Here is a 17,983-nt window from a genome sequence, read left to right as displayed (position 1 = left end):
ATTATTTTCGGACTTCAAACTTAATGCCAATCAAGCTGCACTGAAACTTCCATTTATCTCAGCATGGGATTATAATTTGTAGGTTCCAAGAACCTCACAAAACCTCCAGATTTTCATTAGCTTGGCAACTTTGGCTGTAAACACTGGCCAAGTGCCTCTGAGGCTCTTTCAGTCTTTATGCATGGCTTACTCCTGCTTGTAAAATATTCTAATATGCAAAAAGAATTCTGGGTGAAAACAGAGCCAACTGGAGAGTGCCTTGTGTCTGTGGTTTCGGGAAATCAGTTTGTGATTCGCACCTCATAAAAACCTCGGAGGTGGGGAAGGAGAGATACGGTGTGAGGTTTGAGGGATGTAAGTCTCTAGAGAGAGATCAAATGACATCTGTGCTTTTTTAACTCAAAGGTACAGGTATAGTGTCGGGTCCTGAGATGAAGTGGCAGCGATTGCTGTGGCGCTCTACAGTCTGAGAGTTGAGTTAGACATTGTTGAATATCTACATGAGTTATTAATTTTTAGATGATAGATACTACAGAGACAGCTAAAAGGTTTTCTCTGTTTCCTTGTGATAAGTACTTGAAGCTGGAAAAATACAGATAATGAAGTGTGAAGGTCTCGGACCATCTGAACTGTTTAGCTGCTTGTTCATTGCAATCAGCTAAACAGTTCACAAAGTAGCATGTAACTGTGAAGTGGGAGGAAAATTGTAGATTGGTTTCAAATGTTTTTAGAAAAGTCTAAAACGTGTGGTGTGAATTTGTATTCAGCCCTCATCACACATAGTGTATTGCATTTAATGGCTTTCTTTCAACAATGGCTTTCTCTTTCCAACAGTTTTATAAAGACCAGATGTGTGGAGTGCACGACTGAAAGTTGTTCAATTATCAGTCTCCTACCTATATTGACCTATAGTTTTTAAAAGCAATCCTGCTCTAACACACCTCAATCAAGTGGCTGAATTACCATGTCACCATGTCCTACAGAGGCCTGGTATGGGCCCATTAATTTGATTCAAACTAGAATTGGAGACTGTTGTGCTGGAGAAAAGCATCTCCACAGCATGATACTGCCACTACTGTGTTTTATATTGCAATTTACAGTATAATATGGGCATCAGAAAATGTCTAAGCCAAGATTCTATTGTGAAGTACTGCTCCTAAATTTACTGTTCATTAGTGTGGTTACCCAACTCTAAGAGAGGGACTGCTGAGATCACTTTGTGTGAGCTCCGCACTTGCTACTACTTTGTTAAAAAGGCACTTGTTGAAGTCTCTCACTCATTCTTTCCTGTGAACGTGAAGTAAGGGAAAATAGGAAAAAGCAATGCTGCTGTAGATTCCCATCTCTGCTGTATAGATTAGCTAATTTGGAGATCAACGCAGTGTGTGACCGTACCAGCTGATCCACAACACTGTATGCATTTCATCAAACGATAGTGATTTGCAGACACCTGCCCCCCCCAAGGCTGCCGTATTACCAAGAGACCACATCACGTCAATCTGAGGTGACTGACAGCACCAATTTAGCATCAGTAGAAAAAAACAGACTACATTTGTGTTACAGACAGAAAAGATAGAAAATCAGACATCTCTCTCGTATAAATGCTGGAGACAAGCTTGAATGTTGAAATGATCTGTTTAGCAGGTTTGTTAGTTAGCAAGATCATGCTGACACTTCTGCAAGAAATGTATTTGGAGTTAGTGACAATCAGTTAAGTCGGGCAAAAACAGCATCATTTAGATCCGGACACTTTAACATCAGTGGTTTAAAGTCGAGTCCCTTAGTCAACATAATTTGTCAGTCACACCAGAGAATGTTTTCTGAAAAACTAAAAAGATCTTGTTTCTATTAAAACTGACTGATTTTCCAAGGCCATGACGTGTCGTCTGAGAGGGGAATAATGGGCTTGCAGAAATTTTCCATCTTTTGCAGTTTAAAGAAAGAGTAAAATGGAAAGATAAAAGTTAAAAATTTAAAGCTGCCAAAGCAGCATTTCTTATTTTGCCACAGGGGTTTGCACAGAAACACTAGCAACACGTTTTCTGTAGGCCCTTACATACAGAAATGTAATGCTTTTTGTGAAACATCAGGTGCTGTCACACATATTTGAAATATCTGTATCATTTGTGATGAACTTCAAGCTCCATGTGTGAGAAGGTTTACCACTGTTCCACATTTTGTCCAGTTGTGGATAAGTGTTAAGTGATTAAAAATGTGTTTATAAACTTAGTTGTACAAGACATATCAATCTAGCTCGCTGTAACAGGTGCTAGCATGTCTCTTGTACAATATGGAAGTAACAATTTCAGCACAAAAACTACTGGTTTGGTACTTAAACTCATACAAAATAAAATAAGTTTCTACAGTTTTTATTTACATTAGAATTTCAAAATCAGCCTGTCTCTGCTTGTTTCCATTCTTAATAGTAGGCTATGTTATGGAGTTATAACTAGAAATAAAACCTGATGTCAGTCAGTCTTCAGATTCTGTTTAGGTCCCTGCTTCTATCACAAATTCACTGGAAAACAAACAAAATAAAATTCAGTCATTTGTAACCCAGTTCTCCATACAAATGTCAAGATGTTGGTCCATGACATCATGTCTGTGTGTTCTTCTAGTCTACCTCAAAAAGGGGGATTTATTGTATTTTATGAGCCATTTTATGGCTTTATGCTGGAGATTCCTACTTGAACTAGACTCTATATTTTCAAATGCCTGCTGATAGTTTAATTACTCTTCTACTGAAGATCTTTTTTTCTTCATTCCACTGGTTATTGTTAGCAATTTATAATTCATAATAAATTAAGCCTGTACTCAAGCTCTCGATAAAGTTTGCTTTTTAGATTGTCCTGGAGCTGAAGAACATCAATGTATTTCTAAATTTCTCTGGTCAGCTTTGTCTCTGTCCAAAGTGAAGGGTCAATTGGACAGGGGTTGGGAGAATTTCATTAGTCCCAATTTCAAAGTTGCATCAAAGCAAATGGTTGTGTTGTACAAGCCTTGTTTAACAGATCACAGATCAAAATCTGAAAAGATCCCAGATAATTACCGCTGGTGTTTGAAAAGAAGACAGATTTGGTTTGAGTTACCCCCCTTTGCACCCCTCTTTAGCTGCCGCTTCTCCACGGCTAATGCTGGAATGTGACAACTGGTCACGGCAAAGAAAGGAGGGCCTATTCTGGATTGGTTACAGTTCCTTTCGGGCCGTTAGCGTGGCTTTCTCTGCCATTACAAATGTTGCATATAAATCAGACCGATGAAAGCTGTCAACACAGAGAAAAGCCTCACCACCCGAGATGGTGACACTGTTGCAGCGCTTCTATGTAATGCATGGGTTCAGATTCTCTACATTCTCAAAATAGCTGCATGTTTTTAATTTGGCAAGAGAGTTTGAATTGTTTCAAGTAAAACAAGACCTGCAGTTCCACTTTGTTTGGCCAGTGAAAAGTATTAATGAAGATTCTCCCCTCACTAGAAAACATGTACTCCTGTATCAACATTTGATTTGCCTTCACCAAAATCCAGACAGCATGATTTATTACTCCTGTTGCTTACTGCAGCTCAAGCAAGAATTGTGAAGAGAACACTGCAGTTCAGTATGTCATATTCCCTAGATAAAAGGATTTTTTTTCCTTGGCAAAGGAAAAAGATCTCAGCTGGATGTCGTCGGTGCCTGCCATGCTTTTGACTTTTGTTAAAGTAGGCCTGTGACACTCTGGAGATTTGCTGGTTGATGCTTTGCCTCCACCAGGTGTCCTGTATTTTTGAATGTAAGATGTAACACATGTGCCCCCATATTAAACAGCTACACTAAGTGAAAACTTGAGCTGGAAATGGCTCTGTAGCGTTTGAGGCTCCTATTTTAATTCTCAAGGATGGAGGGGAAATGTGGGTTCACGGTGATGAGCTTGGGGACCTGGGGGAGGCTGTCTTTATAGGTCACTGTGCCAGCACCCGCAGCTTTTTGGAACTAGGCCAGTGGAACCAGAAGGTGAAATTAATTAAAGGTGGAAAGTAAAAGGGGGGTGGGGGGTGTACCTGGAGCTGGAGGACATGACGGGTTGTGGGAAAATAGCAATACCACTGACAATTTTGGAGGAAAATAAAATGCTTCTCACTACTACTGGATGAATATTCCAACAAATGAAGTCGATTGTTTTTTTGCAGTTGCATGATAAATTGAGGCATTTCCAGTTATCTGCAAGCAGCCTCCATCCTGTATTGCTAAATTTACATCCACATTTTATTTTTCAGAAATACTGCTGTTTCATGACTGGAGAGGTGTACACTACCTTGCAGAAGTATTCACACCCCTTGAACATTTTCACAAGTTGTCTTGTTGTAGTTAACAACTTCCCTGTATTTTATTGGGATTTTATGTGAAGACCAGCACAAGGTAGCATAACATTGTGAAAGGAAAGGTAAATGATTATTTGGTTTTCAAAGTGTGACTCTAAAGCAGGCAAAAACATCAAATGGCAGCAAAGAATATAGACATGAAGGATGATGATGCAAAAGGACAAAAACATACAGAAATGTTCATTTTTCAGTTAACAAGCAAACATCATGAAGACAAAGAAACAGAGCAGACAGTTCAAAGATTATGTTTTGGATATATTTAGAACAGGTTTAGGTTATTAAACGATTTGCCGAGGCTTTGAACATTTCATAGAGCACTGTTCAAACCATTTTCCGAACATGCAAAACATTTAGCACAACTACAAACCCACCAAGTAATGGGTCTCCACCTAAACTGAAGGGTCACTTCATTGTCCCCAAAGGGAAGTTGATTCACAACATGTCCAAGCAACAAATACACTGTATTACAAAAAGTGCAGTGTGCAATAGCATTGGAAACAGCACTTATGATTTTATTTTTAGCATAAGCTTTAGCAGCAGGTATAAAAAAGACTCTGTCAGGTTGGGTAGGGAGAGTGTTAGTTGAAGAAAGAGCCTAGAGGCCTCTAAACCGACCTTTCTACTCTTGAAACAAGACGGCAAAATCATGCTGTGGAGATGCTTTTCCTTTGCATGATAGGGAAGCTGGTCAGATTTTAGTGGAGGTGGATGGAACTAAATAATAGCCTATCCTAGAAGAAAACCTTTTAGAAGCTGCAAAAGACTGAGAATGGGACACAAACTGGAACAACAGTAGCACAACCCTAAAAGCACACCTAAAATCTGCAATCTAATAGTTTAGATCAAAGCATACTTCTGTTTTACAATGGCACTGTCAAAGCTAAGACCTAAATCCAATTTAGCATCTCTGACAAGACTTCTCAGATGCTGTCCCTCCTATCTGACTGGGCTTGAGCTGTTTCACACAGAATGATAGGCAAATACCTCAGTGTATGAATGTAAAAAGCTGCTAGAGACATATCCCAAAAGAATTGCAGCTGTATGTGCAATGAAAGGTAGTTCTACAAAGTAGTGACTCAAGGGGGCTCAATAAAAATGGATTCCAGACGTTTCAGACTTTTATTTGTAAAAAAAAAAAAAAAATGGAAACCATCTATAGTTTTCTTCCACATCTTGATTAATCAATACTTTGTGTTGGTCTGTTACATAAAATCCTAATTAGAGAAACTTAGGTTTTTTTCACATTTGAAAAATGCAGGTTAAAGGGGAATAAATAGTTTTGCAAAGCACTGTAGATGGTTGAGGAGCATTCTTTGTTGGATAACATACGTTTTTTTGTTCAGTGAATTTCATGTCCAAACATAAATATTCAAATAGCATCATAGTTTGATGTTTATAAAAATGGTGATGATGTAGCTAATTTTGCATACTATGGAGAAAATAATGCAAGAATAATGATCTACAAATGAAATTATGTAAGGCTGAATAAATTCCATCAGAAGCAACAGGACCCACCTGGCAGTTTAAATATTTCCTCCTCCTATAAACAGCCGAAGTTCATTAATTTTATCCCTGTCCATTTTTAATCATGCCTCACATTTATCACCGTGTCTGCAGGCGGCTCGGGGAGGCCACCATAATTACACGTCTACAGTCAAACACTGTAATTAACTGTCAAGCTCATGCTGGATGGAAAATTGAGAACTGATCGGTCTCTCATTTCTTTTTGCCGCAACACACTGAACTGGTGGATGGATGAGGGTGTAAAAGCGTTCCTCAGTTCACTGATAAGGCAGCAGCCAGTTGAAGAAGACAAAGATGATAAAAACAGCTAAAACTCTGCACTTAATGCTTCTAGTTAAATTGCTCATTTCACTTTTTATTTAACCGTAAAACGTCTTGGTTCTCAGCCTTTAAATATGAGGGATCTTACTCATTTTACCTTTTTTACATTAAACAACTTTATAGCAGGTGAGCAATATTCTCAACTTACTTTAAGTGATTGTTTTGCTGCACTTTCACTATAAATTATCTCGACATTTCATTCTCTTAAAAATCACACCGAGTCCATCTCCTGAAGGGATCAGCAACTATTCACTTTATTAGTAATTGATTTAAAAGGCTGATGATTCATCAAAACCTTTTAATGACAACATCACTCAGGACATGATGTGGTGGGGCAAGCTTCCTGTTTTATCTGAGGCGGTATTGGTGTCAGATTGCCTGTAAATTTGTGTTCTTAATTAAGAGGAAGCGATCAGTTATTTGCACAAATGGAAAAATATTCTGCTGGTAAATAGAAGTGAGAGTCGCTGGATACTCACTGGTTTAGTCTGCACTCTCACAACCACTAAAAATGCTCAAAGAAAACATTCAAAATATTGAGTTGACAAATCTATCCTGATATATGGTTGCTTTGTAGAAAGCATAAACCAGGAGAGGTGCTTAACCTGAAAACCGTACAGTGAAATCTTATAGTAAGCTATCTGTTGCAAGGGTGTAAAACTGCAATGTGCAGAGGAGTGGTGGTGTGCAAAATCTTTCTTAGAAACCAAAGGGGGGCCCCAGCAGAAAAGGTTTTGGAACCACTGCTTTGTGGTGATTTCAATGTAAAGGTGAAGGCTAAGATTGAGCTTTTCTTTAACAAACACTCTGGGTGGGTTTGACATAAAACAAGGATGAATTAGCTGAAAAACACCTTACGATCACTGTTGATCTGTGATGGTGTGGGCCTGTTTCTCTTCTTTAACTTGGGAACCTTGTTTAAATGAATGGCAATATATACTCTGTATAAACCTAGAGAGATTAGGTAAAAATCAGATGGTCAGTGCCAGAAAAATGGAAATGGGTTATCATTTAGTCTTTTAAGCAGGATAATGATCCCAGTCAATATAGAAATGGTTCACCAGAAGCAAAATCAAGTTTCCAAGGTCCATCACCAGAAATAAACCCTATACAATACCTGTGTTGTAAACTAAAAAGAAGAGTGCATGTGTTAAGACTCAGGAATTCAAATTTCCCCTCGGGGATCAATAAAGTATCTTTGAATTGAATTGAATTGAATTGAAACTGAACAATCTAGACAAATTGTGCAGAAAGGAATGATCATAGAGCCTTTTCTTAGTATGCTCCAACCATGTGGAATGTTATAGCAGAAGACTAAGTGCTATCCTGTTCCAAAAGCTTTGTACAACATGTTAATATTAGAGGTCTTAATTAGTGCGGCACTGTAGATTTTATGACAAAGTTATTTTTCCACACTAGATACTAAATGTACTTAAAGAAATGCAATTAAAATGTTTTTTCAATATGAGATCACATGAGCTACTGCAGTAAAATATGTTTTTATTGTTTTTAGGCATCTTTTTATTAGTGCTGTAAGGCTGGGTTGTAGGAGAAATACAGATTTATAATTCAGTATGTATAGTAAAATGCCAACTCACTGATCCTTTTCTCCTGTGGGGTTATGTGTATTAAATATAATAAAGTTTTACTGTTTCACACATTCATACTTCCAGCTCTACCGGTTGAGAATAGTGGTTCCATTCCCTTTGTTACCATGGTGAGTGGTATAGGAAGTCCACTAATGAAAGCTTTTTTTCTCAGTGCCGAAGCATGGTGCTTTATTCAGTGTGATTATACCAGAGTACTGTTGTTATTTTACTCTGATCAGCTGGATGGGACCACAAAGTCAGAGTCAAAATTATTCATTTCATTAATCACATTATATATTGTTAGATACTGATCCAACCCCTGTTTTTAGCAGTTTTAATACTCTTTTTTTGGAGAGCATATATATTTGTTTCCTCCTGTGTGTGAAGCTAGGTACCTGCATGTTTTAATGCCTGGCGCTGGTCATGTAGTTTGTTAGTCAAATGTATGCAGCAGTTCTTTTATGATTTGTTCTTGCTTTACTGTTGATGGTATTTGTTTGAGCCTATCTTCATCCAAATGTGATTTGGCTGCTATTGAGAGGCCTTTTTGAGCTTTCAAGTGTTTTTTTTTTCAATAGTTATATTTTTAAACCATGTTTAAGGTCTCATACACTCAATCATTGGCTGCTTACTTTTTTTTTTATCTAGGAAATGGCTCCATGAAAGCAAGTCTGCATCCTGACAAAAGAGACGCAGACTACTTCCTGATATTTAGCTCAGACCATTTCTCCTTCTTTGAAGGCGGGTGCCCCCAGAAGAAATCTTCAGGCCCAGACCGTCTGGCTCAGACAAACCGGGGATGTTGAGCTGGCTTTATCTTCATCAGCTGTGAACTGTCCTGTTAGGCCTGATGGTGATGAATCTAGAGTAGCTGGTCTTCAGTGATGAGAAGTAACTATTACAAAGTGTGCTATTCTGATTGTATTAATTATATACTGGACTAAAGAGGATAATATCTGTAATTATCCTAAATTGTTGATCGAGTATTACAGTGCCTTGCAAAGTATTTATCCCCCTTTGCATTTTTCATGTTTCGTTACCTCATACCCGGAATGAAAATGGATTGTTAGGGAGTTTGCACAATTTTATTTACAAAACATGTCTACAATCTTCAATATGTATTCTTTTGTGAGGCAAACAACAAATAGGACCAAGTAACAGAAAACCTAGGGGTTCATAACTGTTCATAACTTGTACTTAATAACTTTATCCCTGACTTGTTTTAGGAGATTCTTGGTCTTCATGGTGTCATGTCTTGCTTAATGGTGTTGAAGCCTCTGGGGCCTTTCAGAAAAGGTGTGTTTATACTGACAGATCATGTGATACTTACATTGCACACAGGTGGACTTCCTTTCACTAATTATGTAACTTTTAAAGGTAATAGGTTGCACCTGAACCTTTGCGGGGCTTCGAGGGAAAGGGAGGGGATACATATGCACATCCCAAATTTTCTGTTGCTTCTTTTTTTTCTCTTTTCACTTCACCAACTTAAGATTATTTTCTGCAAGTGAACCTAAAAAAAAGGATTAAAACATTTCAAGTATAGGTTGGAATGTAACAAAATAGGCAAAAAGCACTGTATTTGTTTGGCAAAAGAAAATATGAGGAAAAATTAGATTAAATAATTTCAAATCATTTTAATTACTTAACTGGGTGTTTGAAAAATTGTTTGACTGTTTTATCTGACTTTTTTTACTTTTATCTGCAAACCTCAAAGTAACAAAAACATTGAGGTTCACATTGATGATTCCTTCCAAATTCTTTAACTAGTGTACCTACAGTAGTATTCACATGCTTTAAATGTTTTTACATTTTGTTATCTTAAAATCCCAAAACTGCAGTGTGTTTCTTCTATGTTTTGATAAAACAACCCAAATGAGTTTATAACTGTATTGTGGAAGAAATAAATGATTTTCCTATTTCTTTTAACAAGAAATAATTTGTAAGTGTGGAGTGCAGAAAAATATTTCTCCCTTGTTTTTGTTCACCCACTGGAAGCTGCTAAAGCTGCAGAATGGGCTACTTTTCATTGAGAAAAACACATAAATCCAGAAATTTAGCAGAAGAAAAAAAAACTATAGCTTAGAGCAGTAAATATGAAATAAGTTTCACCCTTTGTCTCATTGGTATTGTATAATACCAGATAATATATACAGTTATAGTAAAATCCCATTTTGTCATGTTATAAGTCCCCAGCGATGTAGAAATCTGTCCAACAGCAGTTTATCCTCATGTACACATTTCATATGATGGAGAAGAATTATTTCATCTGAGCAAGGCATAAAATCTGCCAAGCTAATGCTTAACCTCATCCTACACACCACAAGAAATCAGAGGGTAGACAAAGCTCTGCATAAATCTTTCACAAGCAGGCAACTGGCAGCGAGACAGTTTTGTGAATGGATTCGAGACATTTATGCATTTTTCCCTCTCCTTCCACATCCCACGGCGCCTTTGCGTGGGACCAAGTGTGGGAAAGTAGCAGTGCCACTTCTGGTTGGGGTATTGTTCTGCCAGTGGTGTGCGGGTAACGTGTGATGTTTGAACACACCCTTAATGATCACTTCCTGCTGCAGATATACAAACTAAACAGATACAAAGAGCTGATTTTAAAGAAAAAATATTTTCTCAAAGAGTTTATTGTGCTTGCATCACAATTGCTTCATAGGGTGAAGAAACGGGATCTAAACAGGAAATAAAGCTGTGTGAGGTGGGTGAAAACAATAAGAACCTGAAATCGTAACACCAAAGATTTGGTGACGGCCTTCCACTGAACATGTCATATCTCCTTTTTGGCTGTCATCACGCTGCGGCTGCAGTCTGGCAGGATCATAACCGCTGATAATCAGCCAGGAAATGAATCACTTAGACCCAGCTGCATAATGGCTTAATGCGTAATTGTTCACCACTATTCTGTGATGGATGAAAGGTACTGTTGGATTAGAGTTGTTACCTCATGTGCTGCAAGAGTAATCACTGAGGTGAAATTGATTGGTTATTTTATCCTTATGAGTGGTTTTATCTGAGAATGATACCCTCACCTCTGACATTCCTTCATGGTTGAAAAACTAGGAATACTAGTTGGGGGATTCATGTTGCTCCTTTTGGTGCACACCCCTCCTCTCACATATGTAACACAGCAGTAGGGTCTTGGGGTATGGGATGATGGGCCTTCTGGGCATGGGGGGAGCACTATGCCATGCATAGAGTTATAGGTCCTTGTCTAGTGGCCTTGGCTCCCAAAGTTGTGCTGGTCTGGTTTAGAGCCACTTGTGCTGTGCTGGGCACTGGTTGGTATCCTTCCCTCTAGACCTCTCACGGTCTGGCCCCCAGAGTGAAATGCAATGTGCCCCTCCTACCTTGGTTCCTCTAGATTCCGATTGTTGCAGTGAGCTGGTGACTGTCTGATATGTTTGGGGCTCTGGGGTGTCTACCTGGCTTGGTCCTGGGCGGTCTTGTTGCTGGGGGTTGGTCTTTGGCCTGTGTGGTTGAGGGTGGTGGTGTGGCTGGATCAGAGGTCTCAATGCCCTGCGTGTCACTCTGTGCCTCTTTGACCTAGGGGCTGATGCTCTTGAGACCTTGCTGGCAATCTACTTCTGTGCTGGGCATATGGCTGACCTTAGGTGATGCGCTATGTATAGTCTAGGACTGCCATTGCCTTTCGCAGCAAGGTCTACCTGCCCTTTTGTGTAGCAATAAGAATTGTATAAATCATGTGTTCGTAGCGTTTCTGCTCAAAGCCAGTAGCTTCAGTAGTGACTTTTTCCAATGGTGCACCAAAATAAGACAAACACTGAGCTGCCTGCTGCTGTGCTATGACCATAACTTTAATTAGAGCTCAGTTTGGTCATTACGGAAATTGCAGTTAAATAAAGCTTAGCCAAATGGGGGGTTGTGCATAAGGCTGTGGAGTGAAACAGTTTTGCTTGGATCTATGAAAGTGAAAAGAGAGAAATGAGCATTAAGGCAGAATTTAGATAAAGTATATTTATTTGAAGCATAAATGCAAAAAAATGACTAACAAAGATGAGGAAGAAGGTGAATGCAGTACATAATGGAGGCCAGAAAAATAGTACATTTGCTGCTTTTTAAAGGTAATTTTCTTTAAAGCCTTTCCTTTTAAATTAACTTTTATTTCTTGAAGTTTTAAATAATAACTGGATAAAAAAAAGCATCAGATAATTTTTCACATTCAGTTTAAAACCCATCATCGATTCACTATAATCCATTATAAAAGGCCACCGTGTTGAGGCAGCACTTGGCACATAAAGACGTAAATTACTGGTTTTGAGATCACTGCCTTGGAGGCGGTAGAGTGCCTCATTTGCATACTGAAAAGACAAATACCCAAACACATTAAGACAGATTGTTTATTCTCTGCTTACAGCGATGGATAGGTGAATAGTTATTTTAAATGAAATGGACCTAAATTACAATAAAAAATATATATCCTGTCTGTCTTTTCAAACCTGATAAAAAATCTTACTGAATTTTACCTTCCTTTCCTAAAAAGGAAAATGAAAAAAAAAGGGAGCTGAAAAGCCCAAATACGTCCTGTACTTCAGGGATTGTGAATGGAGTCCCCTGCAGCCTGCCTGCCCCACATACGGCGGTTGAATACAAAAGACCCCCTTCTGTAAGAGCAATCACTACAGGAGGCCTCTTTATCTGCCCCACTGCAGCGACGTATCACAATGAAGCCATCAGTCCACGCTGTGTTGTGCCACATGCACGCATGCTCGTGCGTACAAAGACGGATACATTGCATGTAACCGTTTATTCCTTTAGTCTTTACAGGCATATGCACGAACCCGTTCCAAAAGCCTTTCAGCTAATGAGTTCTTTTTATCCTCCAGTGCTGGGCAGGAGCAGGGAGGGAGATGAGTGCTTGGTGCTGATTTGAATATTTAAATAATTTATTGCCACCCAACACAAGGGGACACAAGGGAGCTGCATGATGGTGACTTTCGTGTGTTAAATTATTGCCTGAACTTGGACTGTATGCTTTGGTTTTATTGGGAGACTGTTTCAAGTTCAAGTTCGTCCAAGAACAAATAAAACTTTCACAGTTGATTATTGTTCTCATATTCTGAGTCCTTCCACTCTCACAGCATTTTCCACACTGTAAAACATTGTTATAAGTAATAGCTCACTGAGGAAACGTAGGAAGAGAGTTTGTAAACTGTATGATGCAATGCTGTGGGTCCTCGGAAATATCAGCAGAGGACCAGTTCCTCAACAACAATCCTGGGAAATAGGGCTCGTGTGATTCCTGAGCTGGCGTGCAGAAGAAAACATTTTGAAAAATGAATTAAGCAATTACTTCTTCAGCAAGCACTCTTCTAGCGGGTGTGGATCTTTTTATATTATTTTTTCTCACTTTCATGTCAGCGTTTCATTTATCTGCCGTTACAGACTGAGAGCTCAGTGTTGCTCTGTCTGATTTCATTCAGCGCTCAGCTCTTATTTACAGTCTCCAGACAAAGGAAGTCCCTGACTGGCCCCCTTTTTCGGCGCTGCTTTTCAATCTAGGGTGTGACAGGCACAAACAAAGAAACTGTCCTAAGCAACAGCCAAACCCTGGGAGAGCTTAATTGGTCAGTGAAATGAAATGTGTTACCTGGTTAAAAAATCCCCCCCCAAAAAAACCCAAAAAAACCCAACAGCAATCAGTTGGCTTTCCTGATTGTATCTCTCCTTCCATCTGCGTCTAATTGGCTCATCGACATACACATCAGGAGCTTTGGTGCCCTTTTTTCTTCAGTCCTATAATTTAATGTTTCATTTAATTTTTTAAATCCCTGTAATGTTTGTTTGAATTCTTGTGTCAAAGGTTTCTTTAATTTAGCATTACAACCACATAGTCCTGTTTTAATATCTGATGTGCCAAAACGAAATACTTCACATTTGTAAAGTATAAGGAAATTAGACATTTAAAGACATAGTGTGAATGCATTGGGCAAAATAACTCAACCTCACCCTGCAAACCTGATCACACAGCCTATTAGAGAGCATGGTGGTGGCAGCATTATGCTGCAGGGATACATGGGAAGATGGATGGAGACAAATCAAGGACAGTCATTAAAAGAAAACCTTTAGAGGCTGATAAGGACTTAAGGCCTGACCAGAGATTCACCTTCCAAGACAAAAACCATAGACATGCAGCTGGAGACATGATGGAATGGTGTAGATCGAAGTTCCAGCTGGGAATCTATTCATGTTCAGATGTTCAATCCAGTCTGACTGTTTTTAAACTATATGGCAAAGCTCTTTGCACATCTAGCAAAGATGGGGGGGGGGAGCAAATACAAAATTTTACTTGCACTTTACAATTATGGATTACTTTGTGTTCATCTATAAATCCCAATAGAATACACACGATTTTGAGGTTGTAATGTGAAAAATGTCATGGAGTGTGAACACTTTTGCAAGGTTATGTATATTTCTCCAGGGCAGCAGTGATTCATTGGTGGACTACATTTAAACAGAAAGGGTGGTTTCTACTACAAATCTGATCAGGTGTTGACTTCGGTGAGGTCAGGACTTCAGGAGTTTGACAGGTGGTTTAGGGTGGTTTGTTCTGACAGCAGTGAGAGGTTACTCCAGTCCACAGTGCTCAGAGTACAGTCATTGGTCCCCTACATCAAAATGAGACAGCTGAGAAAGATTGAGCTTCTGGTGAATTTGGATTCCAGGACTCTATAAAAGGAGGTTTTTTTTGCAAGTCTCAATGGGAGGAGGCATTGTGGTTCACCCTGGACTAAAGGGAAAAAATCTCTCTACTATCTCGGGAATGTTTTGGAGTCTTACTGAAATAGTTTGAATGCATGGATGGACAAAGTTATCTTAAATAACAAAAACCCAAATTGGAGTAGATGTTTTTTACTTTCAGATACATTTGCAAGTTCTATCAAGTGTGGTATGTGGCTATAAATGTAACTTTCCAAACCAACCAAGCAAACAACACAGTCGTTTCACGGAATTCCCCTTGCAGCTCGCAGCCTTCCCATTCATCACTGTTCACCCCCCCCCTCCCAATGTGCCTCATTTGTTGTACACTGCGAGTGTACACAAATGTTTGGTAATGATCCATTAATTATGAGGATCTCCCAAAGCCTGGGGGGGTGAAACCACCTGTCCGTGTTCATGTTGGAACCAGTGGCATGTGAACACGCTGTGGGAGCACATGTTTCTTTGGTTAATTGTTAAAGTTTGCAGCTGGTTTAAGATATCTAACTTCCGAATTGTCATACCTGCTTGTGTTTTTGTAATATTACCTGGTCTGGTCCTTTGTTTTCTGTCTCCCTGCACCCCAAGCCCACACCTGTTCTGTGTTTTGGTCCCCACCCCCCCCCGCTGTTCAGTTTTGTATTTAAGCCCATTTGTTTCCGTTGTTCCCCGCTTGTTCCTTATGTGTATGTGCATTTCACATATTGGTCCATCAAAAACCCACTTTATGACACTTATTGCTCGTCTGTTATGATAAATTTACATATAGATGATCAGCAAGATGAATTGAAAGTTTTCAAGTGAGCTACACATATTTGAGCTGAATGGCTATTTCTTTATTTGTGTCTTGAAAATGTTTTTTGAAGTCACGATGTATGAACAGGTATAATGATGTAGAGAAAAATTATCACTGTTTCACAGCTTTTATACAGATATGTGGAATTCCTTGTTTTAAAACAGAAAAGCATAAATTATTTTTACAACTGTTAAAACATTCATTATGTCAGTTATAAAAATAAAAAATAAACCTATTGATTGCCATTTTCATGCATAGACTTTAGCACACAGAATTTATCACAAAGGTTGAACAAACAGCAATTCTATTAATAGTTTTAATGTGTCTATTGCACAGAATGTAACTGGAAATATTTTTTATTTATTAAATAATGTATTTCTTGCAAATTAAGAAAAAATACAGTAATCTTCTTTTAGCCAGCTGACCAGTGGTGCACAGTTACAGGAATAACTTGGACAGTTTGTCTGACATTTCATTTTAAGCACCTTAAACCATTACAACAGCATGCAGTAAAATCCAAGCAGATTAAAAATTACATTTTGAAACACCCAACTTTACTGACATACATGGCATTAATGTTACAGGTAACTGGCCCATGGCCACTGAACACCTGTAAAATGTTTGAAAGGTTTATCATGTTCATGTTTGGTGAAAACATTTGAACTTGTTTGAAATAATTTTTCTTTTGTTTTGTCAGTCGAGCCATCAAGACAAACCAGGACCTTCTACCAGAGACCCCGTGGACCAACATCCTGTATGATGACTTCTGGGGGACCCTGCTCACCCACAGCGGCAGCCACAAATCATTCCGCCCACTCTGCACCCTCTCCTTCCGACTCAACTACACTCTGCACGGCCTGAATCCTTGGGGTTACCACTTGTTGAACATCATGCTCCATGGCCTGGTCACGGCCCTGGTCACGGCCCTCAGTCACTCGCTGCTCGGCAGGGGGCTGTGGAGCCTTTTAGCCGGGCTCCTTTTCGCCTCTCATCCGGTGCACACTGAAGCGGTCGCTGGTGTAGTTGGGAGGGCGGATGTTGGTGCTGCTTTGTTTTTCCTGCTGTCTCTTCTCTGCTATGTGAGACACTGTGGGCTACGAGGTGACAAATGGAAGGCCTTTCAGAGGAGGACATGTGGCGGCAGCTCTACTACCAGATGCTGGGGCTGGATGTTGGGCAGCCTGTGGTGTGCAGCTGCCAGCATGTTGTGGAAGGAGCAGGGTGTGACCGTGCTGGCTGTGTTGGCTGTGTATGACCTCTTTGTGTTCCAGAAGCTCCGCTTTCGTCAGGCACTTCTGCTCCTATTAGGAAAGGTAAATGAACTCAGTCTACTTTGTTTGTGGGGTAATTGTGTATTTATGAAAATGAGAAGGAGTGATCTAGAAAGCCATTAGCTTCTGCTGACCTACAGCTGGTGTTTGAAAGCCCTGCTAGGTTCTTTTTATGGTCTCACATAGGTGCTCTTTTGATGTTTCGATCATCTCTAGGTCATACATGAGGCTTCTTGCTTTCAGTATAAATACATGTCTGTGTGAAAAAGAGCAAGTGGCCATGAAAATATGAAGCCACACTATGGATTAATTGACAAAATATTTAAAATGCCTTTATTTTACATGGTTATTGAATTAAAATCAATGCTGACCAATGCATTTTTTTTTTTTTACTGAAACTAAGAAATCATTTTCATGACCAAGAGAACTCAAATTTTTTTACATTTAAGGCAACTACAGAGACAGAAAATGCACATGTAAGGGAAGCGTTCCACTTCCTTAGGGTGTTGCCACCAACCTCCTTTTTCTTTAGAAAAATAAACATTTGGGCTCAGAAATGTTAATTTGTATCTAAAGCCCCGGTTATATTGATCCATAATATGTGTATGGAAATGAGCAGGAACCTCCTCTTGCATTGAGCATCAAGCATTTTTTCATTTTCATTCAAAAGAGCTGTGGAGGCAAACACCACCACATGCTTCTAAGGTATATTTTTGGTTCATTTGTCAGGTAAGCTTTTCAAAAATACACAACTATGCACCATGCGCTTCTACTGTTGGAACACTCTGCAGGGCTATATTCCCTCCTTCAAAACTCAAGGAGTTTGAGGAGGACATCCTTGACACAGTGACTCAGCTGATTATAGAAATGTGTGTTATATTGTAAAGCCTTAACACACAGGTGCTCCTTATTTGATCAGGGAAAGGTCTATGTAGAAAAAGGGATGGTCCTCATAAAATGAATAACAAGCATGATCAAAAGTCCCCTTGGGTTTACTGAGCAAGGGCAGTCAGGCTGTGGGAAAGCACGGTGATCTTTTTATAGCTGTTTCTGCTTTTGGATATATCTTTAAATACCTCTGTTTGCAGGGGATCATTTTGCGGCCTATTATAAACATCTTAAAAAACCTGCTGCCTCCGTGAGACTTTACTGTACCTTGGTAGAATTGATAACCCATGGCCAAACTGTTTGCATTCAGTGGCTCAGAGAGATTAGAACGATGAAAAAGGAGCTTTAGTATGTTTTTATTTTCGGTGTTTGGCTGGAATGACTCAACTGGGCCCCCCCCCACCACCACTCAACCTTAGCAAATACAACACCTGTCTATTAAATTGTCCCAAGTCACAGTGCTGCAAAACTACTTATGAGTAATGATGCATCAGAGGGAAAATGAA

The 17,983-nt window shown here is 39.3% G+C and overlaps 1 protein-coding gene across 3 annotated transcripts in view; it reads left to right on the top strand.

The window, feature by feature from the left end:
- Window positions 1-17,983, top strand: part of LOC124882979 (protein O-mannosyl-transferase TMTC2-like) — a 62,341-nt gene that overhangs the window by 10,759 nt on the left and 33,599 nt on the right. For all 3 annotated transcript variants that reach the window (XM_047389735.1, XM_047389734.1, XM_047389736.1), the window contains exon 2: window positions 16,016-16,631. In XM_047389735.1, the coding sequence (XP_047245691.1) occupies window positions 16,016-16,631 (616 nt within the window). The remainder of the gene's footprint in view (window positions 1-16,015; window positions 16,632-17,983) is intronic.

Source organism: Girardinichthys multiradiatus, chromosome 17 (genome assembly GCF_021462225.1).
Source record: "Girardinichthys multiradiatus isolate DD_20200921_A chromosome 17, DD_fGirMul_XY1, whole genome shotgun sequence".
NCBI classification, from domain to species: Eukaryota; Metazoa; Chordata; class Actinopteri; order Cyprinodontiformes; family Goodeidae; genus Girardinichthys; species Girardinichthys multiradiatus.
The sequence above is the reverse complement of the archived record's forward strand: the minus strand, read 5'-3'. Positions and strand labels throughout refer to the sequence as shown.